The sequence below is a fragment of the Salmo salar genome, chromosome 27 (assembly GCF_965601325.2).
Source record: "Salmo salar chromosome 27, fSalSal1, whole genome shotgun sequence".
Lineage (NCBI taxonomy): Eukaryota > Metazoa > Chordata > Actinopteri > Salmoniformes > Salmonidae > Salmo > Salmo salar.
The window spans coordinates 5,833,306-5,847,990 of record NC_138317.1 but is presented as its reverse complement, the minus strand read 5'-3'; the positions used below and the strand labels follow the sequence as shown (position 1 = coordinate 5,847,990).

Here is a 14,685-nt window from a genome sequence, read left to right as displayed (position 1 = left end):
ACAGATTTTTTTGAAGATAAGTGAAGTTAGGAAACGTCAAGTGTTTGTGTAGACAAGGTGAAGATTGAGGACGAGATGGAAGATGGTACACCTGCAGGACTATCTGTGGAAATCGCAGACGCTGACAATGCTCCCTCAAGCTCATCAGCAGCATCAACACGAAAGAGGAAGTCTCATGTGCTCAGAGATGCTAAGCCCAAGAAGAAAAAGAAGGCCAAAGTCAGCCGCCCCCCAAGGCTTGGCTACACTGTTGAACAAGGAGAGGATATGCTTCTGATCATATCGAATACAAATCAGTATGATAACATATGGCGGCCGAAAGCGAAAGGAAGAAAGAAAAATAAAATCCTTAAAGGAAAAGCCAAAGTCACTCCAGCAAAGAAGAAGAATACGGTTCTTCCAAAGGGTAAAGCCACAAAGAAGCCACTGATCAAGAAAGGTGAACTGGAGCCCACACTGCAACACCACCAAGAGGAGTGCTTTGACAGCTGGGGTCAGAGCTTACCAGTGGAAGTGTTAGTTAATATTTTCAAGATGGTAGTTCACCAAGATGGTGCAGTACCATTCCTGTGCAGGTAATGCAATGTTTCATGTAGCCTGCCCTTCTCATGTTGCATTTCATTGGTGCCTCTGTCTCATCTCTCTTAAATGGGAGATTCTAGACATAAAACTTAGATGAAATAAACAATCAAGCTCAATACAATCTGCAATGAACATGGAAACTATCTGAGCTAACTGATATGTAAACATTCTGCACACTGTTTTAGGGTGGCTAAGGTGTGCCACCTATGGAATGCTGCTGCAGCCAGTCCTGCTCTGTGGCGCAGTGTGTCTGTGGGTTACTGCTGGTTGGAACCTGGTAAAACCCACTTACCTAAAACAGAACTGAAGATCAGGAACACTTTAAGCTGGCTTGCACAGAACAGGTCAGTACTATTTGGTAAAATTTCAAACAGAATAACATAGTTTGACAGTGTGGGAACTCTATGTAGGCCTGCTAAGTAAAATGTGGGCTAGTTCTGAGGTTTCACGGACACTGATTAAGCCAAGTCATTGACTATCTTTTAAAATTTTATTTCACCTTTATTTAACCAGGTAGACTAGTTGAGAACAAGTTCTCATTTGCAACTGCAACCTGGCCAAGATAAAAGCATAGCAATTCGACACATACAACAATACAGAGTTACAAATGGAATAAACAAAACATAGTCAATAATACAGTAACACAAAGTCTATATACAGTGAGTGCAAATGAGGTAAGTTAAAAAGCACTCAGTCCAGGGCATAATTTGTGTCCATGAAACAGACTGACCCATAAAAGAACATTAACTGACTTAACTATGCCTCTATAAATAAGTAATAATGGTACATTTCTCTTATTTTGTTTTGAAGATTCTCCCAAGTAAGAGACTTTTCTCTTAATCACTGGAAAAAGAATGTTGACCATGTTGTGGAGGTAAGTTCTAATCTACACAATACAACTGTAATGTTATTGTTGTTTTGCCATTTAATGCCTCAATGAGGCTAATGTTTGTTGCTTCATACCTGTTCTACATTTTTATTGGATCCATGCACTTTACTAAGTTAGACTAAGTGTAAGAAATAGTTTGACATAGAAAGGAAAGCTATCACTGACCATGTAAGTCAGTATGAAATTAGCATGTTATTTCCTGTTTAAGTCTGATTGTGTTTCAGGTTTTCTTTATTGATTAACATCCCACTGTTTACCTAACAGGTTGTGTCCCAGTCCTGCCCCCATCTCCGCTCACTCAAGCTGTCATACTGTACAGGCGTGACTGAGAAGGCCTTTCAGAGCCTCAGTGGCAGCTGCCGGTCACTGTATAGCATTAACGTCCAGTACTCTGAGGTAGGCCAAAAAGCATGTCGGTGGACATAATGATGGTTCACTCACACTATAGCACACAAAGGTCCAAATACTGCACCATAGTAGGCCAGATACTGTGCCTTCTGAAAGTATTCACACACCTTGACTTTTTCCACATTTTGTTGTTTTACAGCAGGGGTTCCCAAACTTTTTTGATTTAAAAAATAACAATTTGCAACCCCACCATGTAAAAAAATACTTCCTTCAGAGATTTTATTTTTTTAAGTGGGGTATGACAGTCTATTACAAATCAGTCTGACAGTACTTTTTAAAGTATTTACATCTGAAGGAAGTGTGGTTCGAAGTGACTTAAATCAGAATCGGAATGGTATTGGAAAGTTCAGAAGATCATCAGGCAATTTTGTATGATCTTCTTTGTAGAAAAGTCCATTGATGGACATCATCTCCCCTCCATTCTGATTTAGTTCCTGGTATTGTCCGTTCTAATGAGTCCTGCGCGGCTTGTGGGCATTGTAGAGGGAAACATCACACATGCATTTTCCTGAGAGTCCTATCTTTCAGTGATGGGGTCATAAAACAATATTATCTTAAACCTTTCGAAGGACATTTCGAAGTGACCCCAAACTTTTGAACGGTAGTGTACCTGGTTCGGTCTGCTTTCCAACAGACACCGGGAGACAAATTGACCTTTCAGCAGGACAATAATCTAAAACTCAAAGCCAAATATACAGTGCATTCGGAAAGTATTCAGACCCCTTCACTTTTTCCACGTTTGTTACGTTACAGCCTCATTCTAAAATGTATTAAATAGTTTTATTTTGTATTGTGTGTAGATTGAGGATTCAAAAAAAAAATCAATTTTAGACTAAGGCTGTAACGTAACAAAATGTGAAAGAAGTCAAGGGGTCTGAATACTTTCCGAATGTACTGTACAATGGAGTTGCTTATCTAGATGACATTGAATGTTCCTGAGTGGCCTAGTTACAGTTTTGACTTAAATCGGCTTTAAAATCTATGGCAAAACTTCAAAATAGCTGTCTAACAAGGATCAACAATTTTTTTTTAATAATGTGAAAATATTGTACAATCCAGGTGTGCGAAGCTCTTAGACTTTTCCAGAAAGGCTCACAGCTGCAGTCGGTGCCAAATGTGATTCTAACATTATTGACTCGGTGGTGTGAATATTTATGTAAATTAGATTTCTGTATTTCATTCTCAATACATTTGCAGACCTTTCTAAACATCTTTTCACTTTGTAATTATGAGGTGATGAGTGAGGGGGAAAAAATGTATTTAATACATTTTGAATTCAGTCTTACACTGGAATAAGTCAAGGGGTGTGTATACTTTCTGAAAGTACTGTACATGACAGTGGAGTGAGCTTATGATATACACTTCTGCCTATTGTTTGTATCACTTTTCATTAGACGTACCATCATTAAAGTAGGTAGAACTTCTTTGTGCAATATTAAATGCCTAAAATCCTATACTCTCTCTTGTTGCTGTAGATACAGGTTGAAGGGCTTGTCACCTTCTTGGAATCCTATGGCAGTCAACTTAGACAGATTCTGTTCACCCATGGGCCCAGGAATGACCGACTTCTCACTGCTATCTCCGTAAGTGCTATTTTAATTCTTACAGTATTTGACCACTTGCGTATAATACAGAGACTTCAGGAAGTATTTATACCCCTTGACTTTTTCCACGTTTTGTTATGTTAAAGCCTGCATTTAAAATGGATTACATTGAGATGTTGTGTCACTGGCCTACACACTATACTCCATAATGTCAAAGTGGAATTATGTTTTTAGAAATGGACAAATTACAGTTTTTTATGATTGCTTATTTTTGAAACTATAGGCTGATTTTGCAAAACTCTACACACTAACCACCGAACCTTACACCAAACCAGCAAAACATTATACATCTCTTGCAAAAGCAAACAATTCTTGCAAAACTCTTCAAACTCTTTTAAAAGAAATTGTTTTTGCATCAATACAGTACACACAAACAATCATTTCAATAAGCACACGAAGCACCAACTACGCACTGATAGTATAAATGAAAAACACTTGTGGCTTTTTCTTTTTCTGTGTGCAGGGCATAGCAGTTTGCAATAAAGTTTTGTCATAGATGTAGTATACACACAGGTATCCAAATGTGTAAAGTATGGATGTGTATTCCGAACATAGTGTCTTATCAATACAAATAAGGGGAAAAGGTTTTTAGTTCTCTCAATGTTCTAACACTCCTCAAACAACAAAAGCGCAGTAGGAGAAAACAAACATTTCTGCTAGAAAAAAAATAACAGAAAAAAATGTCTACATCTCGTTGGTTTGGCCATAGGACTTTATCCACATCACATGCGATGTTGTCTTGAGCTAGGCAGTGTGGAAAGTATTGCCTGGATTGCTGTATCCAGGCCTGGCATGACCCCTGATCGATGCCATTGCCTGTAGAAGGGGTATGCGTTGGTGGGGCTGGCAATCATACACCTTCCAACGCCATGCAGAGAATTCTTCAATAGGATTCAAGAACGGAGAGTAGGGGGGGAGATAGAGTGCGATGAAAAGTGGGTGACCTGTGAACCAATTGCGGACCAGAGCAACCCGGTGAAAACATTGTCCCAGATGATAATATACCTGAACTGCTCTGGCCCCTGGTCATTAGGGATTAGTCTGTTGTGGAGGGTGTCCAGAAATGTGATAATGTGTGCAGTGTTATATGAGCCTAGGATTGCATGATTGTGAAGGACACCGTTTTGACTAATAGTCGCACACATTATGTTGCCACCACGTTGTCCCGGGACGTTGATGATGGCACGGTGTCCGATGATATTTCTGCCACTGCCCCTTGTTTTTGCAAGGTTGGAACCTGCCTCGTCCACATATATTAGGTCATGATGCACTGCATCTGCTTCTAGCTCCATGACTCTCTGAAAGAAACAAGACAAAACAATGTAGCACAGTAGGAAAAGACAGGGATCACTTCTGAGTCTGATGCAGTTATTTACAATGACCATATTTACAATGTGGGTCTCCTGCTCTGAGGTGAACAGTCGACCTCTTCCACCAGATACTGGTTTTCTTGCAGTTCTGTAAAAACATTTGAATGGTTTTAGTGATAGATCCTTCTCATTATGAAACTACAGTACATATTACTGTACCAGTAAGACTACAGCCCTTACGGTTCTCATTTTGAAATATCCGGATGATACCTTCAACAGTAGCGGCTCAGATTTGGTTGAACCCATTGCCCAGCCTCCCTCATGCTCATCCATCCCATGGTTGACAACATGGTCAACCACAGTCGCTCTGATTTCATCAGTTATGTTCATGACTCCCCTTCTTCTTCCCCGTCCTCTCCTTCTCCCCCATCTTACTTCACCTCTTCCTCCTCTTACTTCTTCACCTCCTCCTGTAGTTCTCACCCCTCTTAGTCTCTGTCCAATATTGGTCTCCGTTGTTGTCCAAACAAATGTTTACCTGTGGCCTGTTTATAGTGTTCAAGCTCTGATTTGTATGTGAACTCATTATCTAAAAGTGTTTTCACATGTGTCAATGTGGAAAGGCAATTGGCAAAATAGTGTAGCACTGTAGAGACCAATGTTTACAGTTTTGCTAGAAGTGTGTTATTAAATTGCAAACTGAGTGTAAAGCAGTGAGTTGTGTTTACAGTTTTGCAAAAAAGTGTGTTATAAAATTACAAACTGAGTGTAAAGCAGAGAACGTGCATTCAGTTTGGCACACTTGGTAAATGCATTGGCTACAAGTGTTAATGGTTTCAGAGATAGTGCTTCAAGAATCACCATTAGTGTTTAAGCATTCATCCCATTTGTTATGGCAAGACAATAAGGTCAGGAGGCAAAATGTGTAAAACAAGTCACATGATAAGTTGCATGGACTCACTCTTTGCCGCACTAATAGTGTTTAACATGATTTTTTTTAACGACTACCTCATCTCTGTACCCCACACATACAATTATCTATAAGGTCCCTCAGTCGAGCAGTGAATTTCAACCACAAAGACCAGGGAAGTTTCCCCATGCCACGCAAAGATAGGCACCTATTGGGAGATGGGTAAAAAAAAAAAAAAAAGAAGCAGACATTGAATATCACTTTGAGCATTGTAAAGTTGTTCATTACTAGGGTTGCAAAGGGTCGGAAACTTTCCGTACATTTTCCTTTAACTTAAGCCTGGGAATTTTGCTTAAATTCATTAAAAAAAGTTAGCTTATGTGTATCCCACAAAAAAGGTTCACAGTTATAAGGCAATTCTAGGTTTTGTGGCATATTTTGGTTAAACTATCCCCTATTCAATGGAATTGCAATCCTCTGCATGTACAGTGCATTCTTCCATCACATGTACAGCTGATTCTCAAGATCTTGCACATTAATGAGGTGCTATTGAGCCCACACTACTACACTGTCTGAACCAAGGACTACATGCTTTCTGGTAAGTTTTGATTACGGTACTGGGTGGGGTGAAAATATTTTATATGATTTTTGTTAGCTAGTAAATAGTAGCCTACTGCAAAGGGTGTTTAAATCATTTCGAACTTAACAATTTCTGCTTGTTAGTTTTTGCTACCATGTGGTTTAAAGCTTGCTTGAGCCTGCTTACTGAGGAGTGTTAATTAACCTGTTTCCATACATGTTTCATTTAAAACATTTATCTTACAAAGGAGTGGTTTAATCTAACTGCTAAACTATTTATATGTACAGTCGTGGCCAAAAGTTTTGAGAATGACACATATTAATTTTCACAAAGTCTGCTGCCTCAGTGTCTTTAGAATTTTTTTGTCAGATGTTACTATGGAATATTGAAGTATAATTACAGGCATTTATTGACAATTACATGAAGTTGATGCAAAGAGTCAATCTTTGCAGTGTTGACCCTTCTTTTTTAAGACCTCTGCAATCCGCCCTCGCATGCTGTCAATAACTTCTGGGCCACATCCTGACTGATGACAGCCCATTCTTGCATAATCAATGCTTGGTGTTTGTCAGAATTTGTGGGTTTTTGTTTATCCACCTGCCTCTTGAGGATTGACCACAAGTTCTCAATGGGATTAAGGTCTGGGGAGTTTCCTGGCCATGGACCCAAAATATTGATATTTTGCTCCCTGAGCCACTTATCACTTTTGCCTTATGGCAAGGTGCTCCATCATGCTGGAAAAGGCACTGTTCGTCACCAAACTGTTCCTGGATGGTTGGGAGACGTTGCTCTCGGAGGATGTGTTGGTACCATTCTTTATTCATGGCTCTGTTCTTAGGCAAAATTGTGAGTGAGCCCACTCCTTTGGCTGAGAAGCAACCCCACGCATGAATGGTCTCAGGATGCTTTACTGTTGGCATGACACAGGACTGATGGTATCACTCACCTTGTCTTCTCCGGACAAGCTTTTTTCCGGATGCCCCAAACAATCGGAAAGGGGATTCATCAGAGAAAATGACTTTACCCCAGTCCTCAGCAGTCCAATCCCTGTACCTTTTGCAGAATATCAGTCTGTCCCTGATGTTTTTCCTGGAGAGAAGTGGCTTCTTTGCTGCCCTTCTTGACCGCAGGCCATCCTCCAAAAGTCTTCGCCTCACTGTGCGTGCAGATGCACACACACCTGCCTGCTGTCATTCCTGAGCAAGCTCTGTACTTGTGGTGCCCCGATCCCGCAGCTGAATCAACTTTAGGAGACGGTCCTGGGGCTTGCTGGACATTCTTGGGCGTCCTGAGTCCTTCTTCACAACAATTGAACCGCTCTCCTTGAAGTTCTTGATGAGCCGATAAATGGTTGATTTAGGTGCAATCTTACTGGCAGCAATATCCCCGCCTGTGAATATCCTTGCCCTTTTTGTGCAAAGCAATGATGACGGCACGTGTTTCCTTGCAGGTAACCATGGTTGACAGAGGAAGAACAATGATTCCAAGCACCACCATCCTTTTGAAGCTTCCAGTCTGTTATTCGAACTCAATCAGCATGACAGAGTGATCTCCAGCCTTGTCCTCATCAACACTCATACCTGTGTTAACGAGAGAATCACTGACATGATGTCAGCTGGTCCTTTTGTGGCAGGGCTGAAATGCAGTGGAAATGTTTTTGCGGGATTCAGTTAATTTCCATGGCAAAGAGGGACTTTGCAATTAATTGCAATTCATCTGAGCACTCTTCATAACATTCTGGAGTGAGTATATGCAAATTGCCATCATACAAATGTGAGTCGTGACTCAACCTTTGGCCACGACTACATGGAATTATTATTATTTTTTTTTTAAATAAATATATCTTTACAGGAAAATGCCATGGGCAGTATCTGATGTGTGGAGACACTTCACTGCAGCTAATGTATTAGGAAAAGTTGTCCATTTGCAAATACTGTGCCAAATCATATGTGAAGAATGCAATAAAGGTGCAGAATCATCTGGCCAAGTGCATCAAGTTCCCTCAGCGCTCACAACAAGCAACCTCTGACAAAAGTCCCTTTACTTCTATTCGAGGTGAAAATGATGAATCTTATCAATAGCAACAGCTCATGGTCCTCCTTGAATCAGAAGTTCTTTTGACTCAATGGAGGAACGTAGTCAGAGATATGATGAATGTCTTGCTCGAGCTGAGTATGCAACTTGTTCACCTCTGATGCTCACAGGCAATGTGTATTGGAAGAGATTTCTGAATGTTCTTCGCCCAGCATACACCCCTCCAACCAGACATGCTTTATCTACTCATTTACTGGATGCAGAGTTCAACAGAGTTCAAGTGAAGGTCAAGCAAATCATAGAGAAAGCAGACTGTATTGCAATCATCTCTGATGGGTGGTCGAATGTTCGTGGGCAAGGAATAATTAACTACATTTACATTTAAGTCATTTAGCAGACGCTCTTATCCAGAGCGACTTACAAATTGGTGCATTCACCTTATGATATCCAGTGGAACAACCACTTTACAATAGTGCATCTAAATCTTTTAAGGGGGGGGTTAGAAGGGTTACTTTATCCTATCCTACATAATCTCCACCCCTCAACCAGTATTCTACAAGAGCGCAGACACACCAGTCTCTACATTGCAGATGAGCTGAAGGCAGTCATCAATGACCTTGGACCACAGAAGGTATTTGCACTGGTGACGGACAATGCTGCGAACATGAAGGCTTAGGTGGAAGAGTCCTACCCTCACATCACACCCATTGGCTGTGCTGCTCATGCATTGAATCTGCTCCTCAAGGACATCATGGCACTGAAAACAAAGTATACACTCTACAAGAGAGCCAAGGAAATGGTTAGGTATGTGAAGGGTCATCAAGTTATAGCAGCAATCTACCTCACCAAGCAAAGTGAGAAGAATGAGAGTGCCACATTGAAGCTGCCCAGCAACACTCGTGTCATCGTGTTTGACAGTCTCTTGGAGGGGAAGGAGTCTCTCCAAGAAATGGCCATATCACAGTCTGCTGATATGGACAGCCCCATCAAGAGGATCCTCCTGGATGATGTATTTTGGGAGAGAGTGGTAAGCAGCCTGAAACTCCTGAAACCAATAGCAGTAGCCATTGCACAGATTGAGGGAGACAATGCCATCCTGTCTGATGTTAAGACTCTGCTTGCAGACGTAAGAAGAAATCCATACTGCCCTGCCCACTTCACGGTTGCTCCAAGCAGAGGAAACTGCAGTTCTGAAATGCATCAAAAAGCGTGAAGACTTCTGCTTGAAGCCCATACACACCGCAGCGTACATGTTGGACCCCAAGTATGCTGTCTCGCCACCTTGGCCTGGATGAGGGCAAGGTTCTTGGCAGTCTGGCGAAGTACACTTCCAAGTAAGGGCTTTGGGATGGAGATGCAATATGGCAGTCGTGCCAACATCTCATCAGCCACCTGGTGGAAGGGACTTTGTGGATCTGGAGGTTCTTTCCCCTGTTGCCTTCATCATCCTCCAAATCCCACCAACATCAGCCGCCTCAGAACGCAACTGGTCCTTGTTTGGGAACACACACCAAAGCACGCAACAGGCTGACCAATACAAGGGTTGAAAAATTGGTGGCCATCCGGGCAAATTTGAGGCTTTTTGAGCCTGACAACGAGCCATCCTCAACAAGGTTGGAAAGTGACAGTGAAGATGAGGCCTCAGTCTGATGTTCAAGAGCCTGAGAGGTAGACAACCAAAGCTTTAGTTTCTAGACTATCATTTTACAGATGTATGTTGAAAATGTTTTTGGGAGTTGCGATGGATCATTGGGGATCATTCAATATTCCCTTTTGTTGTGCAATGAAATCGTCCCATGTGAAGAGTCAACTCATTTAAAGTTCAATTCGTAACTAAATCTATTTTTTTTTATTTCAATTGGAAGGATTTAATCATTTGCAATTGTCTACTTATGATAAGTTAAAAGGTTTCTGTTTCTGTCTCCATATGATATGGTAAATATATCCAATGCAAAAAACATCTACATTTTTTAAATTATATTAATTTGAATATTTCCGTTAATTCCCACAGAAAGTTACCACCTCTGAATATTCCCTTAAATGTGCAACCCTATTCATTACACTTTGAATGGTGTATCAATGCAGCCAGTCACTACAAAGATACAGGCGTCCTTCCTAACTCAACTACTCTTCCTGGGGACCAGCAAAATTAAGGCAGTTATACATTTTAAAAAAAACATTACAATACATTCACAACAGATTTCACAACATTAAGTGTGTGCCCAAAAGCCCCTACTCTACTACCATATATCTACAACACAAAATCTGTGTGTGTGTGTGTGTGTGTGTGTGTATAGTGCGTATGTTATCTTGTGTTTTTGTATTCAGAGAGAACCCTGGTTCAGTCTGCTTTACAACAGACACTGGGATACAAATTCACCTTTCAATAGGACAGTAACCTAAAACACAAGGCCAAATATACACTGAGTGCACAAAACATTATGAACACCTGCTCTTTCCATGACATTCAAAGACCAGGTGAAAGCTATGATCCCTTATTGATGTCCCTTGCATTCGGAAAGTATTCAGACACTTAACTTTTTCCACATTTTGTCGTTACAGCTGTATTCTAAATTGGATTAAATAAATACAAATCCTAAGCAATCTACACACAATACCCCATAATGTTTGCAAATTAATAAAAAAATAAACATACCTTATTTACATAAGTATTCAGACCATTTGCTATGAGACTTGAAATAGAGCTCATGTGCATTATTTTTCCACTGATCAACCTTGATGTTTCTACAACTTGATTAGGGTCCACTTGTGGTAAATTCAATTGATTGGACATGATTTGGACAGGCACACACCTGTCTATATAAGGTGCATGTCAGAGCAAAAACCAAGCCATGAGGTTGAAGGAATTGTCCATGAGCTCCAAGACAGGATTGAGTCGAGGCACAGATCTGGGGAACGGTACTAGAACATTTCTGCAGCATTGAATGTCCACAAGAACACAGTGGCCTCCATCTTTCTTAAATGGAAGAAGTTTGGAACCACCAGGACTCTTCCTAGAGCTGGCCGCCTGAGCAATCGGGGGAGAAGGGCCCTGTTCAGGGAGGTGAGCAAGAAGCCAATGGTCACTCTGACAGAGCTCTAGAGTTCCTCTGTGGAGATGGGAAAACCTGCAGCACTCCACCAATCAGGCCTTTATGGTAGTGGCCAGACAGAAGCCAGCCACTCCTTAAAAGGCACATGACAGCCCACTTGGAGTTTTCCAAAAGGCACCTAAATGACTCTGACCATGAGAAACAGGATTCTCTGGTCTGATGAAACCAAGATTGAAGTCTTTAGCCTGAATGCCAAGCGCCATGTCTGGAGGAAAACTTACACCGCTCATCACCTGACCAATACCATCGATACGGAAGCGTGGTGGTGGCAGCATCAGGACAACGACCCTAAACACACAGCCGAGACAATGCAGGAGTGGCTTCGGGACAAGTCTCTGAATGTCCTTGAGGGGCCCAGCCAGAGGCTGGACTTGAACCCGATCAAACATCTCTGAAAATAGCTGTGTAGCGTCGCTCCCCATCCAACCTGACCAAGCTCGAGAGGCTCTGTAAAGAAGAACGTGAGAAACTCCCCAAATACAGGTGTGCCAAGCTTGTAGCTTTATACCCAAGAAGACTCAAGGCTGTGATCGCTACCAAAGTTGCTTCAACAAAGTACTGATTTTAAAGGGTCTGAATTCCTGTGTAAATGTGCTATTTCTGTTTTATTTTTGATACATTTGCAAAAATGTCACAAACAGTTTTTGCCTTGTTATTGTCTGTAGATTGAGGGGGGGGGGACAATTTAATCAATTTTAGAATAGGGCTGTAACGTAAAAAAAATATGAAGTACCAGAGAGGATACATTGAGGAAATGAACTCAATATTAGGAAGGTGTTCTTAATATTTTTGACACTCGGTGTACACAAGTTGCTTACCAAGATGACATTGAATTTTCCTGAGTGGCCTAGTTACAGTTTTGAGTTAAATCGGCTTAAATCTATGGCAAGCCTTAAATGATCAACAATCAACTGTGCAAAGCTCTTAGAGACTTAACCAGAAAGACTCACAGCTATAGTTACTGCCAAAGGTGATTCTACCATGTATTACACTCAGGGGGATGAATAGTTATGTAATTAAGATATTTGTTTTTTTATTTCTCGTCAATGTTTTTACCAATGTTAGAATTTTTCTTCCACTTCGACAGAGTATTTTGAGTGTTGCCAAAAAGACAATTCAATCCATTTTAATCCCACTTTGTAACACAAAAGGTGGAAAAAGTCAAGGGGTGTAAATACTTTCTGAAAGCAATGGATTTAAATTATCGCTGCCCTCAATTAATATTTGAAATATGTCTCATACTGTATGTCATTTTACTAGAGAGGATGCTGCCCTGAGTTGCAATTGCTGGAAATTAACACAAAGCTGGACAGTGGATATTGCCAGCTTCCAATTTGCATCCAAGCTTTGCAAAATGGCTGTCCTAAACTGCAGGTATTTATTCTTTACGCAGTTGCTTATTATGATTACATCTTTTTATTTAGTCATTTAGCAGACACTCTTATCCAGAGCAACTTAGTGGATTAATCATAAAATGGGACAAACATATATCACAGGCATAGTAAATATACTTTTCCTCAAATTAGCTATCAGCAAAGTCAGAGATGGGGGGGGGGGGGGTGTTATCTTATTGAATGGCTTTTTATTTGTTGTGTAAAGGGACAAACGCATTGCAGACCTTTTTGATTTATTTTCTCTTGTGGCTCAGACTTTCCGGATGCTGAATGTCATTCCGATGCCTAAAATGACTCGTAATTGGTTGGGTTCCACATCTGGCTTCCCTTTACTGGAGGAGCTGTGTATGGCCACCACAGCTGTTTCCTTTATGACTGACCAAGACTTGACTAAGATTGTCTACGACTCCCCTAAACTGCGTGTGCTGGACCTGAGAGGTTGTTCACGGATCACAGCAGCCGGGCTCTCTTCTCTACCATGTGAAGGTACAGTATATCCAGACAAACCCATCCATTGTTGACGCTATGGATGGCCTTTGTTTGTGCAATCAATCAAATGCAGAATTTGGCCAAGTCTGTTGCTACCCTCTTGGTTAGTTATCAGTAATTACATTGGTTCATGTCAATGTTGTAAACTCATATGCTTCAAATATCAATGATTTACATAGGTTCATGATTACATTGATTACGTTATATGCTACTATAATCTCTGCTGTGTTTTTTCTTAGAGCTTGAGTGTCTGTATTGGGGACTGTACTTCAGCAGCAATGTCACAGTATCGTTGTCCAAGAAGGGAATTCACCTTCTGACCCAGAAATGGAGTGGCACCTTGCAGGAGCTAGACCTTGCCAACCAGCTCTTCTCTGAAGAAGACATGGAGATTGCCATGGGCCATCTAGCTCAGAGAACCGGAGAAAACCCCCTACGTTCGCTCAATCTTAGCGGGACCAAGGTCACAACACCTGCCCTCCGGTAGGCAACACATTGGTCTTCTTTTCAACATAAAACTCACTATGAAATGCAATAGCCAATACATTACGCTTTATCTATTGTTTGCACAATACCTTGTATTAGGATTGTTATCAGAACAGATGCATGTATTTGTGAAATAAAGTAATTGAATGTCTCTACCTAGATAAAAAAAAAGGTCACTAGTAGGGGCAGCACATCAGTGGTGTAATGGAGGTTAAGCGCACGTCAATGCTGTGTGCACCTTTTTTTATTTTGCGTGAGTGTTCACCCACCTTTTATGGAAAAATATATTGAAACTAAGTATAGGGAGTGTTACTTTACTCACCGTGAACCATGATCAGTGTTTACCCACTTTTCTTTTACCACTACATCACTGCAGCATATGCTATATCAGCATGCAATGTGATTTACCTAGATTGGCTTGAACTGGAGATAAAATGTATTTTCTTTGTTTTGCAGGTTAGTTATAGGCCAGTCTACAGCACTCAATTACTTAAACTTGTCTTCCTGCCGTTACCTTCCAAGAGGTCTGAAGAAACTGTATCGTGGCCAAGAAGAAATCCACCAGCTACTGGACAAATTAGAGTAATCTATTGGTCCAGTTATTTGTTCTAAGAATGCCTGCAAAAGGACATTGTCTTCAAACCAATCATAAAAGTGAATATGAATCCCCCCCCCAATAGCTTAGCTTTAAAACATGAATACTATTGAATACTTTTTTTAAATGTTTTACCATGACCACTCAATTCACAATTTGTCATTTTTGTCATGTTTTTTATCTGCATGTTGGCATTATGATTTTATTCTTGACTCTCTTAACATGACTGGAATGCTCTAAACTGTTGTGTAAATATGTTGAATAAAATGTGGTTTTATTTACCTTGCTAAA

At 40.7% G+C, this 14,685-nt stretch overlaps 1 protein-coding gene across 4 annotated transcripts in view; it reads left to right on the top strand.

Annotated features, from left to right (window-relative positions):
* The window catches only part of fbxl6 (F-box and leucine-rich repeat protein 6), a 27,172-nt gene extending 12,487 nt beyond the window's left edge, over positions 1-14,685 (top strand). For all 4 annotated transcript variants that reach the window (XM_014177031.3, XM_014177030.3, XM_014177032.3 and 1 more), the window contains 9 exons: positions 5-575; positions 768-926; positions 1,393-1,456; positions 1,736-1,867; positions 3,355-3,462; positions 12,691-12,804; positions 13,079-13,310; positions 13,553-13,796; positions 14,256-14,685. In XM_014177031.3, coding sequence (XP_014032506.2) covers positions 76-575; positions 768-926; positions 1,393-1,456; positions 1,736-1,867; positions 3,355-3,462; positions 12,691-12,804; positions 13,079-13,310; positions 13,553-13,796; positions 14,256-14,385 — 1,683 coding nt within the window. In that variant the 5' untranslated portion in view covers positions 5-75 and the 3' untranslated portion in view covers positions 14,386-14,685. The remainder of the gene's footprint in view (positions 1-4; positions 576-767; positions 927-1,392; positions 1,457-1,735; positions 1,868-3,354; positions 3,463-12,690; positions 12,805-13,078; positions 13,311-13,552; positions 13,797-14,255) is intronic.